We start from the raw sequence: 18578 nt of genomic DNA, 5'->3' as shown, positions 1-18578 counted from the left end.
GGAGCCTGCCATGTGGCCAGGCTGTTGTGGTCAAAGCCCTGCTCTTTCATCACCCTGTTGTGATAGGAAAGTTCAAGGTGTCCTGGCAGCAGGAAGCTTCTTGCTCCACCCTCCACCCTGAACACCCAGCTTCCAAGTTTATTGAGGATCCACTGAACCAGAGCTGCCACAACAACGAACTGATCCACACAGCCTCTCAGGTGGGACCTGGACCCCTGGCATGAAGCATTTCATCAGCGAGCCCTGGGCAGCCTTTGCCGTGCTCTTGTTCACCACTGCTCTCCCGTATTCTTCTTCAGCAGGTATTTCTCTTCTCTTATACCCCTGTACCCTGTCTTTTCCCCCGCTCTTCTTTCTACCTAAATATATTGCTTGTTGACAGTAATTTGTTCTTTAAAAACAAGGTAGGCTCCCTTGTCTCATCTAAGAAGTATAAAGAGCTGGAATTGACTGATGTTAGTGAGAATTACTTAATGTGATCAATCACACCATCTTTCTGAAGAGACTTGGTTTTGCCAGGGATTTACAGATCAACTATAGATGTGATTGAGCTGCAATTTGCTCTACTGAATTACAAGGAGACAGGAGATCACAGTCACAGACCAGTTTCTTGGCTTCCACATGCTAGCTGAGGCAGGGACCATTTTGAAATACCACCCAAGAGGTTCCGTGTAATCTGGTTTAGCTCCTCTTAGGCACTTTTTGCAGAAAACCTGGCTTTACTACCTTCTTAATTAGAGAGGCTGCCTAAAAACAAAATGTAAACGAGACCCGTGAGCTGTTCTTTTCCAATCAGGACAATGCCTGCACTTGTATATCAGCACCAGTTGAGAACTGCCAGACTTTTCAAGATGGGTTTGCTTTGACAGTCTGTTCTTTGGGCTGCAAAATCTATAAACATGAACTAAGACTCTGTTCCACAGCACTTTCCTCCACAGGTCAGGCACAATTTTGCATGGTTTTTAATGATTCTTCCCAGTGCTCCTGTGAGGTATTTATTAACCCAGAAAAGAAATATAAGCTCACACTGAATGGACTTGGGCAAGGTCAAACAGCAAATCCTAGCTGAGATAGAAAGAGGAATGAGAAGTATTCATAACCTTCCCTAAAGCAGGCTGCGTGGGAACCCACTCCCAGCGTGACAGCAACAGTAAGAAAAGATCACATCTTGCTGACACACAATCAGCTCAAAATGGAAATCTGAACAACAGCAGGTAACCCCAAGGGGGACATCTCTCGCCAGACAACATCAGATTATTTACTATTACTCAAATCAAAAGGTTGTTCAAAGGTCCTGTACTGTTTTGTTATCCTGAGCTGAAACTAAACCTGGATGATTTGTTTTGAAGACTTCAGTGAAATCAAGCTGGAACTGAATTTCTGTCTCTATTACACTCCCAGGTCGCAGCTGAGAGTGATGGTTTGTTTGAAAATGGCTTTCTCTCATAGCCTCTGCTTGGTCTCTGGAACAAGAACAGTCAGAGTCTCTCCGTTTGCATTCAGCAGGAGCCCTGACTTCTGTAGTCTCTCCAGGCTGTGTTATTCTGATGTCCCTGCAGGGGACAGTTTCAGCATATGGATCTTCTACCTGGTTGAACTCAAACAGGTGCTCTTAGTGGCACAGGACTAGCTATTCATCTCCATTCCTTCTGCAGCAGAGGGCAAGGTGTTGTTAATGCCCTCTGCATACTCCCTGGGACCTTAGCAGCCTGCACTTTTCCCGCCCAGTGATCCCTCAGCTGTCCTTGCACATGATCCTGCAGCTCTGAGGTGCACGTTGAAGCTGGTGGGAGTGGCAGTCATTAGGAGGCTTTGGCCTGTGACACTACATACCAATTTAGATGGCTGGAGCCCAGCTGCAGTGCCGTGCAGGAGTGCAAGCATGCTCCAATTCTGGCTAGGAATTCGAACAGTCTCCTCTGTTGAAGACCCCCAGCTTTGTTGAATTCCCTCTCCCATAAGCTTACCTATTTTTATAGGCTGTGTTTTCCAATGTGATCAGGTTCATGGAACCAAACCAGAACAGTGTCAGATACAGCTTAGCCTGAACTTCAACAAGGCCAAGAATTAGGCTGGTTTAACCTCCTACCTGTGAGGTTAGGCTTCACAAAGGTACTGCGGTGAATTTGCTGAGATGCAGCACTGGTAGGCTCAGTTCTCAGCTCTGCCAGCTTCCTTTTCACCTTGGAAGTCATGGGGATTTTTCTGACAAAAAGAGGTGGATTTACAGCTCACTGATCATGGATCTCCCTGTGCCACTGGATGCTTTCTCTCATTTCAGTCCTTGCTCATTCTGCCCATGTAGACTGGGAGCTCCCTTGGAAAGGAGGGTGGCTAATGTGGGCTCTAAGCAAATGGCTCGCACCAGGGTTATACTCAAGCAAAGGCACAATGATTTAACCACTTGTTATGGCTGATGCCAGCGCAGTTCTCTTTAAGCCCCTGTTGACAGCAGTGGGGTGAGGGAAGCTTGCCTTGATGCCACAACATTTGGGAGTGGGAACTTTTTTTCTCCAAGCTGTTTTCCACCAGGCTGCCATACTGATCCCTGCAAGGCCCACAGCTTTTAGCTTTCCATGTCAATACCTGGTTTTGCCTTTCTAATACATTTTGCCTTTTCTCTTGTGCTTTTTCCCGAGCTGAAGAAGGCTCCAATGTTTCAACAAGCTCTAAGCCTACGACCGAATATGAACCACAGTGCCTTAGTAAGTCTTCTGAAGTCATTACAACCATGATAAAGCCAGGTAACGAGACTACACAGCTCATTGAGAGGCTGCTCTGGAAAAGATTTACCCATTATCATGCACTTAACTGAAAGTTTCTGTTGTGGGTGAAACACTAGAATGCATTTTTAAAACTCCTCTATTGATATGCCCAGTATATCCAAGGTACATACAGATGGATTTATAGTTTTGAATAGACTAATTCATAGCTCAGTCAGTTTGCATATCCTAGTGTTCCCTGCCAGGCCAGACATCCATATGCACAATGGCGACTCCCAGGAGCACCGCTCTCCTCCACCCACTAGGCCTTCCTCAAACAGCCAACCTTAAGTAATCTGAGATCCCACCAGCCCTCCCAGAGTCATCCCCCATCTCAAGCGCCAAACACCCACAAGGGCCAGCACTTCCCAGAATGTGTGTACCAAGGGAAGTATGCCACCTCAAAGCATGACATAGATAGAGGAGACAGGTATCCCCTCTCCCTTCCCTAGGCACATGCAAGACATTTATCTTCTGCTGTGGAACGAATTGCTCTTTACAGTGCCTGGGCAACAGGCACAACTAATGACCTAATTCCTTAACTGACTTTAGAAACTTGAACAACAAAAAAGATGCAAACGATGCAAGAAAAAAAAAGTCATAGTTAAAATTTGTTTTGGTTTTAACCATGGAAAGCAGGGAACCCCACTTGTGGTATGGGTAACTACTGCAAAACACGAGGAAGGCACAGTTCACAGCCTAGCACGGAACAGCCACTGCTGCCATTGGCAACAGTGGTATTGGGTGCCTAAAATATTAGAAATCCTGCTGAAGCTGTTTCTTTTCAAGATCCTCTTATTCTCTCACATGAAACACTCTTTCTCTACCCTACATTTATTTTTAATTGTAAGTAGCCACTTTCATCACATTCCATTCCTAAAATTGCCTGAGCAGATGCCAACTAGGTGTTTTAAAAGATTTCAGTAATGGTGGGCAGTGATGAGCAGACCAGCTCAGGTGTTTGGCCAGCCAGGGATGCCAGACATGACCAATCTTGAAGACACACAGATGAAGCTGAATTTGCTATCTCCCAAAGTAAGAATCAGGCTTAGGGGAAAGATGCAAAGGCAGAGTGACAGGCCACAGAGCAGACAGGGAAGTCACTTTCTCATCTGCCTTCCAGCAAAGAAAAGCCTGTTATGTATCTAGCATTGCATCAGCTCACTTCCCTTTCTTTGCCACCAGGAGCGAACTTCTGCACGCAAGCTGCTGTATGTTGCCCGACGGGTATGGATGATTATGGATGGATTGCAGCTGCCGTTGGCTGGAGCCTCTGGTTTCTGACTCTCATCCTGCTCTGTGTGGACAAGCTTATGAAACTCCAGCCTGACGAACCCAAGTATTTGGTAGCCTGAAGCAGGGCAAGCCAGCATGCAGCAGCACCCCGGAGCAGCAAGGTGCAGACAGACCAACAAAGCATTTCAATCGCTAAGGACCAAAAAAGAACAGTCACATACCTTTAACTAAGAAAGACCAGATCTAAGCGAGGCTTCCTCCTCCCCAGCAGGTCAGAACTGCCAGTGTCTGTGGAGCAGACTTCAGTCCCTGCAAGCCACTACAGTACATGCCACTGTGCAGAGAAAACCTTCTTTTCCCTGAGTCCTCGTAATAAGATGGTGTAATACAGCCCTCATTCAGTGTGTAATTGAGTGTGCTTGCTGTGAGTGTGCCAGCAGCAACTGGACATTGAATCACCAGTTACCAGTCTACATTAGACTGCCTTAAGGCAACCCAGCACATGACCTTTGGCATTGAATTAGAAAGTGGGCAAATAGACCTAATTTCTGCAGGATCTATGTTACGATATCCATTACTAAGCATGCAAACCTGAGCCTAAGCTATGAGCCTGGTTACATGAGTAAACTGATCTAACTCATTGATTATACTGAGTTGTTTTCACTCATTAAACTGTGTTTTAAAGCCTGTTTACTGATACCAGTGAAAACTCTGCTATGGAGGCTTAAGAAGGAGCCTTGTTTGGGCTGGTTTTAAATTAGATCTAGTTATTCTAGTGTAATTTGTAAGTGGACTCTTTTGTAGGAATTTAACATTGGTTGTATTTATTCAGCTTGCACCTGCTGAACTGCAGCGAGCTGGTTTAAACCAGTGTATCCAATTCATGCACAAAGCTGCTCCTATTTATGTAAGATGCTGATAAACACTGTTCTTTGCATTGATGGAAAGATTCAAACTGACAAGTTTAATCCTAATTTATATTGATAAAACTTATATTTCCAAGGAATTACCATATCCAAATTGTTAGAAACATTTCAAATGAGAAATATTCATGGAGAGGGGTTTATCCCACTGCAATGAAATTGTCTGATACAGGGAAGTTGCGCTAGTTTGACTTCTATCCATTATTAAAACAATGAATCAGTATTAAACCCATCTAGACATACATTGGATAAGCAAACCTGCTAGAGACCAACTGAAATGAACCATAAAAAGTCATTCTTAAGCCAAAGAAAGCTCTATTAGAGATTTGTATTTATTAAATATTATTAAAGGCTCATCTCTGTTTATTAATGTATAACTCTCCCATTTAGGAGACATACAAATCAATCGAAACCCTTCAAATTAATCCTGGCACAACCAGGCACTTTGATCAGGGCCGAAAGGACAATTTTGTGCCATCTCAAATTGATGGATGGTCACCCATTATCACCTAGAGCAGGAACAATTCTAACTGTAGTAATGGGTAAAGCTGGACACAGAGAATGACACCCTTCCCAATCATTAATATCACCTCACACAGAAACTCTTATGGAGGGAAAATGCTGAGCTGAGATGCTAGCATTAGGAAAGAAAGTTTTGAAAGGGAAGGGCTTAACTCTTTTGTGGCATTTTTATTGTGTGATTTTTTTGTTTTGCTTTTACATGCACAATAATGCTACTAGCAAACAATCACAAAACATTGCTCAATTAAGAAAAAAATCTCAACATTTCAACTTAGAATGATAAAACAAAAGTAACATTCACAAGACAAATCTCAGTGTTGGACCAGCCAACTACTACTTTCCACAAAAAATATATAAACTTGCTCATGTACAAACTTACAAGAACAAAGGATTCTACATTTTATTGTTGGTGTTGATTGACAGAATAGTGAGTTGACAATTGACTGCTGCAATTACTGATGGACAACAAATCTTATAGCTACATACAACTTTTTTTTCCTGATTTATTATTTTTAATAGTGGAAAATGTGCATTGGTCTGAAAGTAATGTGAAGTTCTCCAGTTTTATAAAAATTGTTCTCCTGGTTGGGAACCAGAAGTGACTGCTGGATATGGCATCAGTTTTGATTTTTGAGGGGATATGTTTTACAGTTTTCTCATTTCCTTGGCTAAGGCCATGAGCGCAAGAATGCAGTCATGGAAACTAAATCTATTCGAAACTAAAGAGTTGTAAACACATGACCCAAGCTCTAGCTGTCCTATAGCCCAGCACAACACCTGCAAACTTACCCCATAATAACTGGGCAACTTCTTTTGGCTTCCTAAAACCTGCCTTTAAAAGCACAGTTTGCTTATCGTTCTTTCCAAAATAGTCTGCTTGTGTGCAGCTACCTTCAGGGAATGTAGTAGTTTAATCCTCAAGTTTTACTTCTCACAGCTTACTTCAGGTATTCTCAGCTCAACCAAACTGGGTGTGGGTGTAAGAATCATGGCTTTTGATATAGTGTAACACCCCCGTGGTTTTGTATACCTCTATTTAAGGGTGACTACCAAGCCTTAGCACAGTCAGGTATAGAAAAGGAATATCTTATAGATCATTGCTGCTGTAAAATGCATACTTTTTCTAGACCACTGATCTGTAAACTTCTAATCTGGTATAACAGTTTTGTTTGCTTACTGTACCAACCCCTTTGATACTTGACATTGCCAAGTTTGATCTGTAGCATTTTCCTTTCAAGTTATTTGACCTACAACAAAGTAGATGAGGTCACTGATAAAAAGTAGCCCTGTAATGATTTCCCAAACATACTACTACTTTCAGTGTGTTCTGGGATCTTCAAATGAAGTGGTAGTATCCCGGAAGGTCATAGGCTACCAACGTAAACATCTTACCTGTTCCTATGCAATACAGTACAAAACAATAAAATCTTATTTTAAAAACACAGAGTGTCTGAGGTACGTGCTATGTGTTATACTGGTTCTAGGCATGGTGAGCAATCACAAGTACAGTGCAAAACAATGCATGGTGCAAAAGGAAAAGAAACAGCTAACTGGCCTCTTCAGTGTTTCAGGGGCCTGTCAACAGTTACAGAAAGTGCTGAATTAAAAAGTTGTGTCCAAAAGACATGAGAAATTAGTATAAAGACAGACAAACATTAATATGCAGAACTGGATTATTCGTACCCCCTGTACAATAAAAATCAGCATACCCAAATGTAATCTAAAGATTATTTGTGGTCTGCTGTTACGTTTCCTGGAATATTATTAGACGGGGAACACACAGTAGTACAGTCTGCATTTTATATCCCTATTTTAAGACAAATCAAGTCACTTCAGAAGGCTGTGGTCTGGTTTTCATGCACAAATAAAGAGGACTCTATAGAACAATATCTTATAAATGAAGTCCATGATCAAAAGCCACAGACTATTATTGGTGTATTAATGTGTGTATTTTCTCATGTTCCTAATACCAATGACAGTCATTAAAATACACCTAACAGAAGATCCCCAACTAGTGTAATGCTGCCCAGTTCTGTTGACTTCAGGGGAGCTATGCTAACAAAAATACATTCAGCCCATTTAGCAAAAAAAAAAAAAAAAAAAAAAAAATTTTTTTCCATTGTAATTTACGAAGCCAGCTAATTTCACTTCCACAGAAAAGCCTGGAAGCAAAACATAACTCCTGATTTATCAGCGTGCATACATCATTTCACCTGTATTAAATCTGCTGTCCCCTCAGGCTGCCACACATTGTTGTGTCCTGCTGTAGCATTCAGCCAGTTTAGGCTCTCAAAGAATGCACGTAAATATGCAGATGATGGATCATACCACCTATTAAGCTGCAAAATACCCTCTCAAAATGAAGATGGAAACCTTAACACTCCAGTCATTTAAAATTTGACTGGCTAATGTACTATACACACTTGCACCAAAAAATACCTTACTAGCAAGAAGATGGAAAAGAAATCTAGTCTAGTTAATAGGATTTATTATAAATAAAGGCAAAAATGCTTAAAACCTGGATGGCTGAATAAAAATAAATGCGACTGAAAGACAACAGTTTGAATCTTAACATTGCTGATTAAGCTAGAACATGTCTTCATATTTTCTGGACAAATTTCTGAATTTCAGGCAAGAAAGTATGTAGTGTCTGGAAAGGGAAACAGAGAAGGCAACCAGGAAAGCTGATAGTCTACAAGTATCTCGATAGACAAATAAAGCTGCAGGGAACACGTAACTGATGCCAGAACAGATGAACATTAGGAGCAGCACCAGATTCCAGGGTAACTACTTTAATTTGCCCTGAAATAATACCAACCACATCTAAATAGGGATTTTTTAAATACTTAATTTACAACTAAATTGATTGGTACTTAATGTATGACTCTTCATCTTTTTAGATACCATTGCTGTGGTAATGACTCACATTACTCACTGCCTCTATCCTTGGGGTTTTAGTGAATGAGCTACATATTAAGCAAATGCACTTTACAATGATTACACTTTACAAAATCACCAGGGGGATGAAAACTGGCAAGCATCAGAGCTTCCTACTCACATGAGACTTGCAGAGAAAAGATAGAGGTTAACTTCATAAAAAAAAGGTGCTCTGTACTGGGACTTCTTAGAAGGTTTGTTAAAGCCATTACAAATATTAGGATTTCAGGAAATTACTGTAATTGATTACAGCAAAGGAATGAAATATAGGCATTCCTGGGAAGCAACCATCCTCTCTGATCATTATGCTCAGGATCTTATTTTGTGGTATCAGTGGTATTAGGATCTGCTGTAGAATTCAAAGCTCATTGCAGATTTCCATGCCAGAATCAAACACACACTTTTCAAAGAACTTCCAACTCCTATTTTGTAATAGCTTTCTGGAAACAAACACAGGGTAAACTGCAATATCATCTCCCATGTCTCCAAAAAGCTTGGAAAAAATACAGCTCTAATAGACATGCAAACTTTTCCTGTGTACTTCATGGGTATGAAATTTATAGACACATCAGTTAACCATTTTGCAGCTCACCCATCAAGAATAATCATCTAAAGGACTGCTATAAGCTGCTGATACCCTACTCTCCCCCCCCCCCCCAACTGGCTGCTTCTTCCAAAAAACAAAGCCTCTGCATTCACAGGGGAAAGTAAGAGATGCCCCTCCAGCCTCTGTGATCACTAAAATAAAGCTCTGTTCCAAACCTCTCACACTGCTCGTTATGGTGCCTTTAGCTCTAAAAGCTAAGGAGCTAAGCTAATTGTGAAACCTTCATTTTCTCCCTCTGCCACTGTCAGTAAAAAAGTCATGTCTTCTCTACATGAACCTGCAGGACATTGGTATTTTGGAGAGAGTGTTAACTAAACAAACACCCCTCAAATTGTGTCCGTCCCAAAACCCTCCATTTGTGTGTCTCCAAAGTTCCCATGCACAACTTGGTTTTCCGCTTCAGAGAACCAAAACAGCCTGGGGCAGTTTATAACCTAACTTGGATGAAGATGCCACAGGCCATACAGATCTCTCGCACGCTGTTGCAACAAAACGGCATCAAAGGCCCCTCTAGTCCAGTTCTGTCTTGCAGCGGCAGATAAAAGATAAAAGTGAAGATAAAAGCACAGCACACACATCAATCCTTCCATCCCATCCTGAGCCAACAGGTGAAGTACAGCACCCTTCAGAAACAGAGTAACACCTCTCTTGCAGCAGCTCTTCCCCTAGGCATTTTGAAATGAATCCTTTGAGGATTATTGATAGTTTTAGGCAATAATACTTTTCAATGGCTTTTTGCTTCAACTTTTCCCATTACAATCACTCCTGTTCCCCCTGCTCCTCTCCCTCCACTGATCTTATTTTCAATAAACTTTATATTCACTACTAAAAGTTTGAGCACCACCTTAAACATAGTGAGGCACATAGCAGCTATTCCATGTGAGTGATTTTATTTCTAAGACAAACATAGAAGATGTTTCCCTAATCCTAATCCCTGGATCCCCATTAAACTTTCTGCTGCCTCTATGCTCTTTGGTAGCCATATCTTCTAACCCATCTACCCATTTCAGCTTTACCTTTAGTATTCTCTATTTAAACAGTATGCTACATTTCTTCCCTTCATTCCCTGCCCATAGCTGTACCCAGTATTGGTTGCAACAATCCAGAAGTTCTGTCCTCTCCTTTTCTTCTCTTCCCTCTAGAGACAGAAATGGCATTTTAAATCAAATCACTCCCCAGCTGCTCATAGTTCTATAAACTCTGCCTCTTCTCTGATGACTTTTTAATATTAATATACTTTATCAGTGGCTTTTCCAGTTTCTTTGGTTTATCTAATCATAAAGATAAAACAAGTGCTCTGAACAAACTGATTGGTGAGTCACAGGGACAGCAACCTTTCCTAGTCTGGAGTTTCCAGATCACATTATTAAACATGCAGCCAAAATCTTTTTTAAATGTGACTTTCTGGAGCAGGATGAACAGTACTTCTTCAGGCCTCCACAGCTCTGGTTGCTTTGTCTGAACGACTAAAGAGAAGGGAGATATCCACAAAGCAATCTCTTTGCAAGGCTGTGTTCCCTTCACGGTATTTCTACATACCATGCATTTAAATCAGACCACTTCAAAAACATTCAGTTCTAGTGTGGCAACCCTTTGGGCTTTGATATATGAAGAAGTTACCATGCTTCAGCTGATCTATACTAAATGCTCTTGTACAGATGTTGTGTGACAATGTTAGCTAAGAGTTGTTAGTTCATCCTTAAATAAAGAGGACTAAACAATGCTCATTGGCACTAGTGTTAAGAGCTTCTTAAGTACAATGCTACAGGAAACAGTATTCTTTGCTCCCAGGCAGAAATGTGATTACTGTGAGGCAATGCTGTGTCAGTGATGTGGTCTGCTGGAAGCGACAAACAACTTTTCTTGAATTTTTGCAGTTCTACCATACTCTCTGCAAAAGCAAGCATGTGACTTCCAGCCCCTAGCAAATTTCGTCCACATCGCAGCAGAGTATAGCAGAATGTAGCAATAATGTAAATACTTGACAGTGCATCTAGAAATCCTCTGAATGGGAAATTCCTCACTTTTAATCTCAAATATCTGGAGTGCTCCTGTTAAAACCATCCATCAAGCCCAGGGAAAGAAACTGTCACGAGGACTAAACTCATCCATGGAAATGCTTGATAAGAAGTGTTACATGCAAAATGTAAGGCTACTTACCTGAGACAATTTTATCCAGGACTGCATAGATTAATAAATCCTATAATTAGTTCATGGGTTTGTTTATGTATGCCTGAATCACCTGTATTTCATAGAATTTCATCAATTTTGTATTTGGCAACTGTGTTGAAGTACTACTGACAGTGGCTAATTCACAGTTTTGTCTCTTATTTCCTCAAATCCAAGGATAAAAGCTTCCTGATTTATTATTATTGCAATTTTTTAAATTCCTGTTTCTTTTGTCACATTTCATTTGGTTCTGCGTTTCAGGACCAAAAGAGGGTAGGGCATTGCTGAATATAACACTGCATTTATTTTTTTCTTGAATATGAAGAGGTTTTCCCTGAAACACAAAGCAATCTCCAGCTACTGCTTTTAAATCATACACAGCACTAAAGCAGTCAAATAAACAGCCCGGATGAGAAAACCAACTCTGAGAAGCCTTAGGAAGAAAAGAGAAGTGTTTACAGGATCATGACACAGCACTCCATAGGAACTGTATATACTAGAACATAACTGGAAATACAAAATGATGTAATTTTCATCCTTCAATCTTTCTTCTGCTCTCTTAATTCCCATTTCACTTTGCCTACTTTACATATGATAATAACAGGACTACTGTAAGTGAAACTGAAAGCCACCATGTCAAAGGTCCGTGCAGGATGAGCATCCATTTCAAAGAATCTTCAGAATATTTGTTCAAATGTGCCAACATTTTATTCTGATTAAGGCAATAAGATGTAACAGCCTAAACATAAACCTCAAGTTATGGAGTAAGAACTACTCAAAACTAGACAGGAGTGGCCATTACAAAAGAAAAAAAAAAAACAAACAAAAAACATTTTCAATGTGAAAAATGTATCAAAAAAACACAAAAGCAAGAAAAAATATTCTAGATCTACAAACTATGAAGGGCAGAGAAATGCATATTTTTATAGCACTAATGTAACTTTTTTATCTGTCAGTCTTCAACAGGATTCACAGGACTCCAGTTCTACTCTGGGAGAGTCTCTTTAAAAAAAGGCAATGCAACTCCATATGATTTTTGCTTCTCAAGCTTCTTACTCTCAGGGTGCACTTTTTCAGCATTTAAAGACAGGAGATCTGAGTACACACAAGGAGCATATCAGCTGGAACAGCATTTTTACCTTACTACTTCTGACATAAGCTTCATTTCATATGACACTCTCCGTAGAGATAACAGACTCTTCAAGCAGTCAAACTCATGCCAAAACATGGGAAAACTATAGTCTTCGTCAGCATTGTCGAGCATTTTCTTTCCTAATTTCCCCTTCCTCAGCATTTAGAACCTACAAATATTGGAATATATGAACAGCAGCACAGTGATGACAGTAGCATATGTCCCCAGGCTTTTTTTTTTTTTTCATTTTTAATAAAAATGTAACAGAGAGAAAAGATGCCCCACCACCTAAGGGAACTGAATTCATATCTCCATGTTTAAGCACTTTAAATTTGCTATTTTTCTCTAGATACCTCTAAACAGTTCTGGAGGAGCTCTACAACCTTGGGGAACTGCTTTTGGGAGTCCTACTAATGAGAGATGTTCCTCACTTGTACAGACCAGCACTGTTAGTGGTGAAGGACTGTGCAAAAGAGAGGTTATGTTATGCAATCAGCTTGGAGGGCGCAGGGGGAGTTCCCCAAGATTTTATACGTTTCTTTTTAGTGCACTGTTATAGGTAATCCTGGAGACCTGGTTGCTGCCCTTTGTCTTCTGACAATCAGATGTCACTGTTTTTCTTTTAACCAGCTCTCAGGTTTGTGTCCATATTCAGAAAACACCTACAGGTGCCATTTTTTGGAATTTTTTTTTTGAAGATGTTTATTTCTTTGCTGGTGCAAAAATATGGCTCACAACATGTTCCCACCTCAAAGTCACAAGTGGTCTTCATTCTGCCACTTCAAAGCTCATAGCCAAGATACGCTTTTTTCAAAGACTGGCACCTGTTAATGGAGAAAAATTGCTAGATAAGGCATGGACTGGAAAATGCCCATTTTTTCCTGGAGTTGAAAAATGAGAGGGTCTTGTTAAGCTGGAAAAGATGAAGATGGGTGATGGTAAGATAGTTAAAAATTAGTTCAGCTGCCTAGTGCCATCCACATCACACGACTGATGACTTCAGTTGGGCTTGAATATACACTGGCTTCTTTGTGCAATCCATCTAATGTGCTTTCAAGCCATGAATTAACATACAACAGAGCCCCAGCTGTTTTGGTACTTGAGGAAGTTAAGATCTGAATAAACAGTCTCTTTCTAAGATAATTGTGTAACCCTGGTGTCAGCGGTCTAATTTCAAAGGCACTGATTTCAACAGTTAGTAAGGGCATGCACTTTTAGGTAATCAATCTATTAATTTATGTATGTGCATAAAGACATATGATGTTGGTGTACCCTTTCCGAAGGGTGCAGGGCTAATATATACACCTTGTGAGATGTGGCTACTCTCCAACCAAGCAGGTCCCAAACCCTGGTAAGTACAGTACATTACAAAAGGTCAGTGAATTTCCTCTTGCTGCTGAAAAGTGCACAAATTTAGTCTCCTGAGTCCAGTATCTATGCAACTGAATCCCTCTAAAATCAAAGTTCTCTTTCCTGAAACACATGCCCACAGTCACTGACAGGACCATGTGTGTTACATGGGAACAGAGAATATTTCATAGTAATGAAGTGTGACCCACTTTTCAAATTGAATGTAGAGAAAGAATTGCAAAATTTCACTTAGTTCCAGAGATAACCAAGAAGTAGGCTAGAGGTCAACATTTTGGCCCCTAGGAAAGGAAAGGAAAAGCAAACCAACAAACCCCAATTACTTAGCTCTTATCTTGCCAGTTTCTTCTGTATGCCAAACCAACACAGACTAAACACAAATGTCAAGGGAGACTGTGAAGAAACATAAGAGCTTGAAGATTCCATGAATCAGATGATTTAGTCAGGGAAATAAACATAAGTGCTTGTAACACAGTTTTCTGTGCCTGTAGCAACTTCTCATCGGATCAGTTTTGGTAACTGGTAGATTCATCAACAGATGCTTTGAATTCAGGATACTTTAAAATTTAGAAAAAAAAGGTTTTTTTTTTTCTTTTAATAGGGCAATAAAAATTAGCAAAAGAGCTCATGCACAGGGGCATGCAGAAGTATATAGATTTTCTCCCTGAATTCACAAGCAGAAAGACATACAGTATTTTGGCACATACCACAGAGTCCTTTGTAGCACATGAAAAACACAGCTTTCCCATAGCTGCAGAAAGTAAAGTGTGGTTCCCCCTTGTTAAGACCATCCTTGGAACTGAAACATTTAGTGCCTTATGTGTTATCTGTGTGAATATACAGAGTTTGCCATGCCACTTTTTGTGAACAGCAATCAGATCTCTAACCAGATCGAGAACAGAACTTCCAAACACAGCTTTGCAACTTCTTATACATTACCATCCTTATCTGTGAACTAGCTAGGGTTTGAAGAGGGATTTTTTTTTTTAAATCAAAAAAGGCCTCTTTTATTTACCTAAAACTATTTGTCCTTTACATGTTCTTAGTAATATTTGCGACTGGAAAGAAATAGAAAGGATATTCTTCCAAACATAAAAAGACTGAATATGATAATAGCATTGCCATCACTAACAAAAAGAAATGACAAATGGCATCAGCATCTATAAATTTTAAAGCTCTTATTCCATATTCCTTATTAAACTTAAGTAGCTGGAACCAGCACACAGATAATGAAATAGCATTCTAGAATCCCACATTTTCTTGAAATGAAGTCACAGTAACGTGCTAATTACTCCATGATAATTTCCATAATTAGAGGCTGCTGTTATAAGCACAGGACACTGACTTCACTGCAGAATTAAGCTGGAGAAGGATCTGGGCTGTGAAGGAGAGAATTTTTACAAGAATGCTTAAGAACAGTCTTCAGCATTTTCAAAAAGACCCAATGAACATTGTCTGATACACTCTTCATTCTGCAAAACCTCTCATTTTTCAAATCTGCTTTGAAAGTCTCTCTTCAAAGTTTCAGCAGCATTCCTGTTTATAAACTTGGCAGAAAACTAATGCTTTATTTTTATGGTAGAACTGATCATCACACAAAAAGCTTAAAAATTTTTCAAAAAAACAAATGACCCATAGGTACTGCTGGTCACAACCATCCAGGAGTTCTGACTCAATTCAGACTTTAACCAGTGCCCATCAGGGCTTAAATTATTGGCCAGGGAATTGGAAATGAATTCCAACTGCTTTGCTACAGTAAGTCCCTTAAACAATTTCATACAGCTTTTTGACGAACTTGGGGAAAACAAAGAATAACTTAACTTCCTAATAAAAGAGGAAAGAACAAGCCATCCTTTTTTCCACATCAGTAAGCAGCCAGTTGCTTCCTAGCTTTGGCAACAAATAACATTACATGCATATTCCACAAACAAGGTACATAGGGTTCTTCCATGGCATCCTTCTACCTGTTTTCATTTCATTCTGAATTCGTCCCATCACAGCTACTGAACCATGCACTGGAACCAGGAAACAGAGTTGGAAGCCAAAGAACACCGTACTGTACCAGTGTTACATACCTGCATTTTACCAATGACATTTCTACCCAAGTGAGGCAAACCCAGCCCTACCCTGGTAATTGCCCAATGATCTTCTTGGCAGACAACTGTTCCTTAGACCTTTTATGACTACTATTCACTTCGGTGTTTGATATACCCAAATTATAGCACCAAGTATTTTTGCTTATCGTTTTCACAGCACAAGGCTCCTAAGCCTCCTCAGAAAAACTAAGCTTACCCTCTATTCTCTGTGCCACCTTGTTAGCTTTTAGTTCAGTCCGATCTGAAAATAAAAACACTCCAATGAATCACAACTTAATTAAAATTCTCATATGTATTATGTCAGTTACAGTTATGCAATGGCCAAATATTAGTAAATTCATAGCTAATATTAAATTAAAACTCTGGAAAAAAAAAGTGACAAACAGCTCCATGGCATGTACCATTCTTACCATGGGGATAATGCTTACCCTTTGTCCAGAGGACAGTGGAAACAGGTATAAATATAGAAAATGTCTCAAAACTGCAAATCTAAGCCTATATTAATGCTCTAAACTGTCACTGACTTTCACTAAAATTATTCAGATCCAAACATAAGCAATGATTTAGGACATCAATTTATAACTTAATGCTGGTGACCCTGTACCAGTCAGGCTGGCTTGCTTTCTGTCCACAAAGCAAACTACAGAGTGGCAATATTTTATCACTGGTCTTACAAGAGCATATAGTATGTAAATATATTTTTTAAAGATATACATACACAATTCCCCAAATTCAACTGTGGCTAAGTATTTCTCACCTAGATTTCAATAATTTTAAACAAAATAAATACCAAGCCTTTTTTGTTTGGATGCTTTGCTTTGTTTTTCCAGCCTGAATGAGTCTACAGATATTTTCTTAGTTATACAAGGCCAATGTTTCACTTTGCAAACATTGAAGATGAAGGAACACTTGAAGCTTCAGCACCAGAAGGAAAACAAAGAAGAGTGCACAGGGTAGCTCCATTCGGAAGCACAGACCTATAACAATTACTGTTCCAGTTTGTTACAAGAAGCTCAAAAATCCTTTTATTCTAAGTAGTCCTATTGTTATTGTCAACCAAAGTGATTCTTACGTGGGATCAACACCCTAGATTTGATACAGTTTGTCATCTTGAAGAACAGCAACACAAAACAGTTCCCCATAAACACTGGAGAGATCAGAATACTTGTAACCTCTTGCAAAATGTCATTCAGTTCAGGCAAACCTTTGCCTTTTTCCTTAGAAAAAGGAGTCTACTATACTTGGACTTTGTTCCTGTGATTTTTTTGTTGTTGGAGTGTTGACTTCTTGACCTAAAGTTTTATTTATTTGTTAGATTGAATGAGGGTGGGGAGAAAGGAGAAGCACCGTAATATTAGCTGATTGAACAACATTGCTTGCGATGACACTGATGACTTCCCCTGTTTGTCTCCAGTCTCCCCTTACTATCCTCATTTTGCTGCCTTTTTCTTTTTTGCAGAGTACTGTCAACAGAGCTGTGAGAGTTCATTGTTTTGAGAGAATAACATTGCTGATTTCTTTTAACTCTTTACTTCCATAGGAAGCAGATATCTGGCAGATTTGCAAGAAAATGCTAAATCAACTATGGAAGTTCTGCACTGTTGTCTGTTTCTGAGAAAGTCGTAGAAGTTCTTCTCTAATTGCTTTTATAAGGGAGGCTGAAGAGTGACCCGGTTGGAGGTCCTCAGTGGAACTGGTGGTGTAGCAAAGCCCCTGGCCCTGAAGGCTGTTGTGTGGGAGCTGAGCAGGGGGTGCCGAAGGCTGTCTGGCTGAAGTCCTCGGCATCTGGAATGCTGGTGAGGAGGAATATTCTTGGTGTCCATGCATATGCATCTGGAAAAAGGTAGAAAACATTATTGTACTCCAAGCAAATATGATTATCCCAGAAAAGACAAGAAAGCAAAAAAGCAAAGAACAGAGGGAAAGCAGCATGGAGATGTTTCTATCTGCTGCCACTGTTCTTCTGTAGGAATGAATGATTCCTCTATGGAGCACAAAACAACAAGCATACATAAAATTGCTGGACTGCCTCAAGCTCAAGAATTTTCAAAATCTCTTTGAACATCCACATGAAGTCTGGCCTTCTCCTAATGTCTGATACTTCTACTGGGAGAGGTGGGGAGAAAAAACACAGAACTGGAACTATTCAAGGGAGTTTGCTTCATTTTCCTTGCCTTTCCATGAACTTCCTAAAAGACAGAAGGCAAAACACTATCTTCCCAGGTCTCATTTCTCCCTACTATCTACAGAATAGGGATACTACTATTTTCACCTACTCATTCTCTGTCTGGCTTGCCTGATCAGACTGTACACTTGAGAGGATCCTGTGGCTGACCAGCGCCCAGGAAAACACGGTCAACAGAAGAAGCAGCAGGAGAAAATACCTACATATTTGAGAAAAACTATTCCAATTTAGGGACAATCATTATTTCAAGGTGAAAAGGGATTACTTCTACTTTTGTTCAGTCACGTATATTCTCTCATGAAACAAGGAAGAAATAAAACAGAAGCAAGAATTTATGGGCTCGTACATATGGAAAAAAACATTTACACTAAAATGAAGCATGAATTTACAGTACACTAAGTGACTGTATCGACTCCCAGTGTAGACACAAACCAGGATACGTTTTGAAATCCTAAATTCCAATTGAGATCCCTAAAACAAGTGTTTCTTCTTGGCTAGTATCTGTGAAGGCTGAGAGATAGCCAGAAGGAAACACTGGCACAAACGACATAAGGCTGCCTGAATGCACCCTACTGAAAGCACAACTCTGCGCAAAGCGGCACAATCCTCTTTCAAAGGGTCTGTGTTGGGGGATGAAGAAC

General features: G+C 40.1%; 2 protein-coding genes across 2 annotated transcripts in view; one reads left to right on the top strand and one right to left on the bottom strand.

Moving 5' to 3' along the window:
• Positions 1 to 220: 220 nt before the first annotated feature.
• Positions 221 to 4117, top strand: TMEM213 (transmembrane protein 213). Its single transcript, XM_026083964.1, has 3 exons — positions 221 to 302; positions 2640 to 2705; positions 3948 to 4117. Exons 1-3 carry the CDS (start codon positions 221 to 223, stop codon positions 4115 to 4117), a joined length of 318 nt encoding a protein of 105 aa, XP_025939749.1.
• A 13213-nt stretch (positions 4118 to 17330) lies between these two features.
• KIAA1549 (KIAA1549 ortholog) overlaps positions 17331 to 18578 on the bottom strand; it is an 80364-nt gene continuing 79116 nt past the window's right edge. Inside the window, exon 21 of the mRNA XM_026083877.1 lies at positions 17331 to 17585. Coding sequence (XP_025939662.1) covers positions 17331 to 17585 — 255 coding nt within the window. The remainder of the gene's footprint in view (positions 17586 to 18578) is intronic.

This window comes from Apteryx rowi, unplaced genomic scaffold (genome assembly GCF_003343035.1).
Source record: "Apteryx rowi isolate R43461 unplaced genomic scaffold, aptRow1 scaffold_62, whole genome shotgun sequence".
Lineage (NCBI taxonomy): Eukaryota > Metazoa > Chordata > Aves > Apterygiformes > Apterygidae > Apteryx > Apteryx rowi.
Note: the sequence above shows the minus strand (reverse complement) of the source record. Positions and strands in the feature narration are given on the sequence as shown.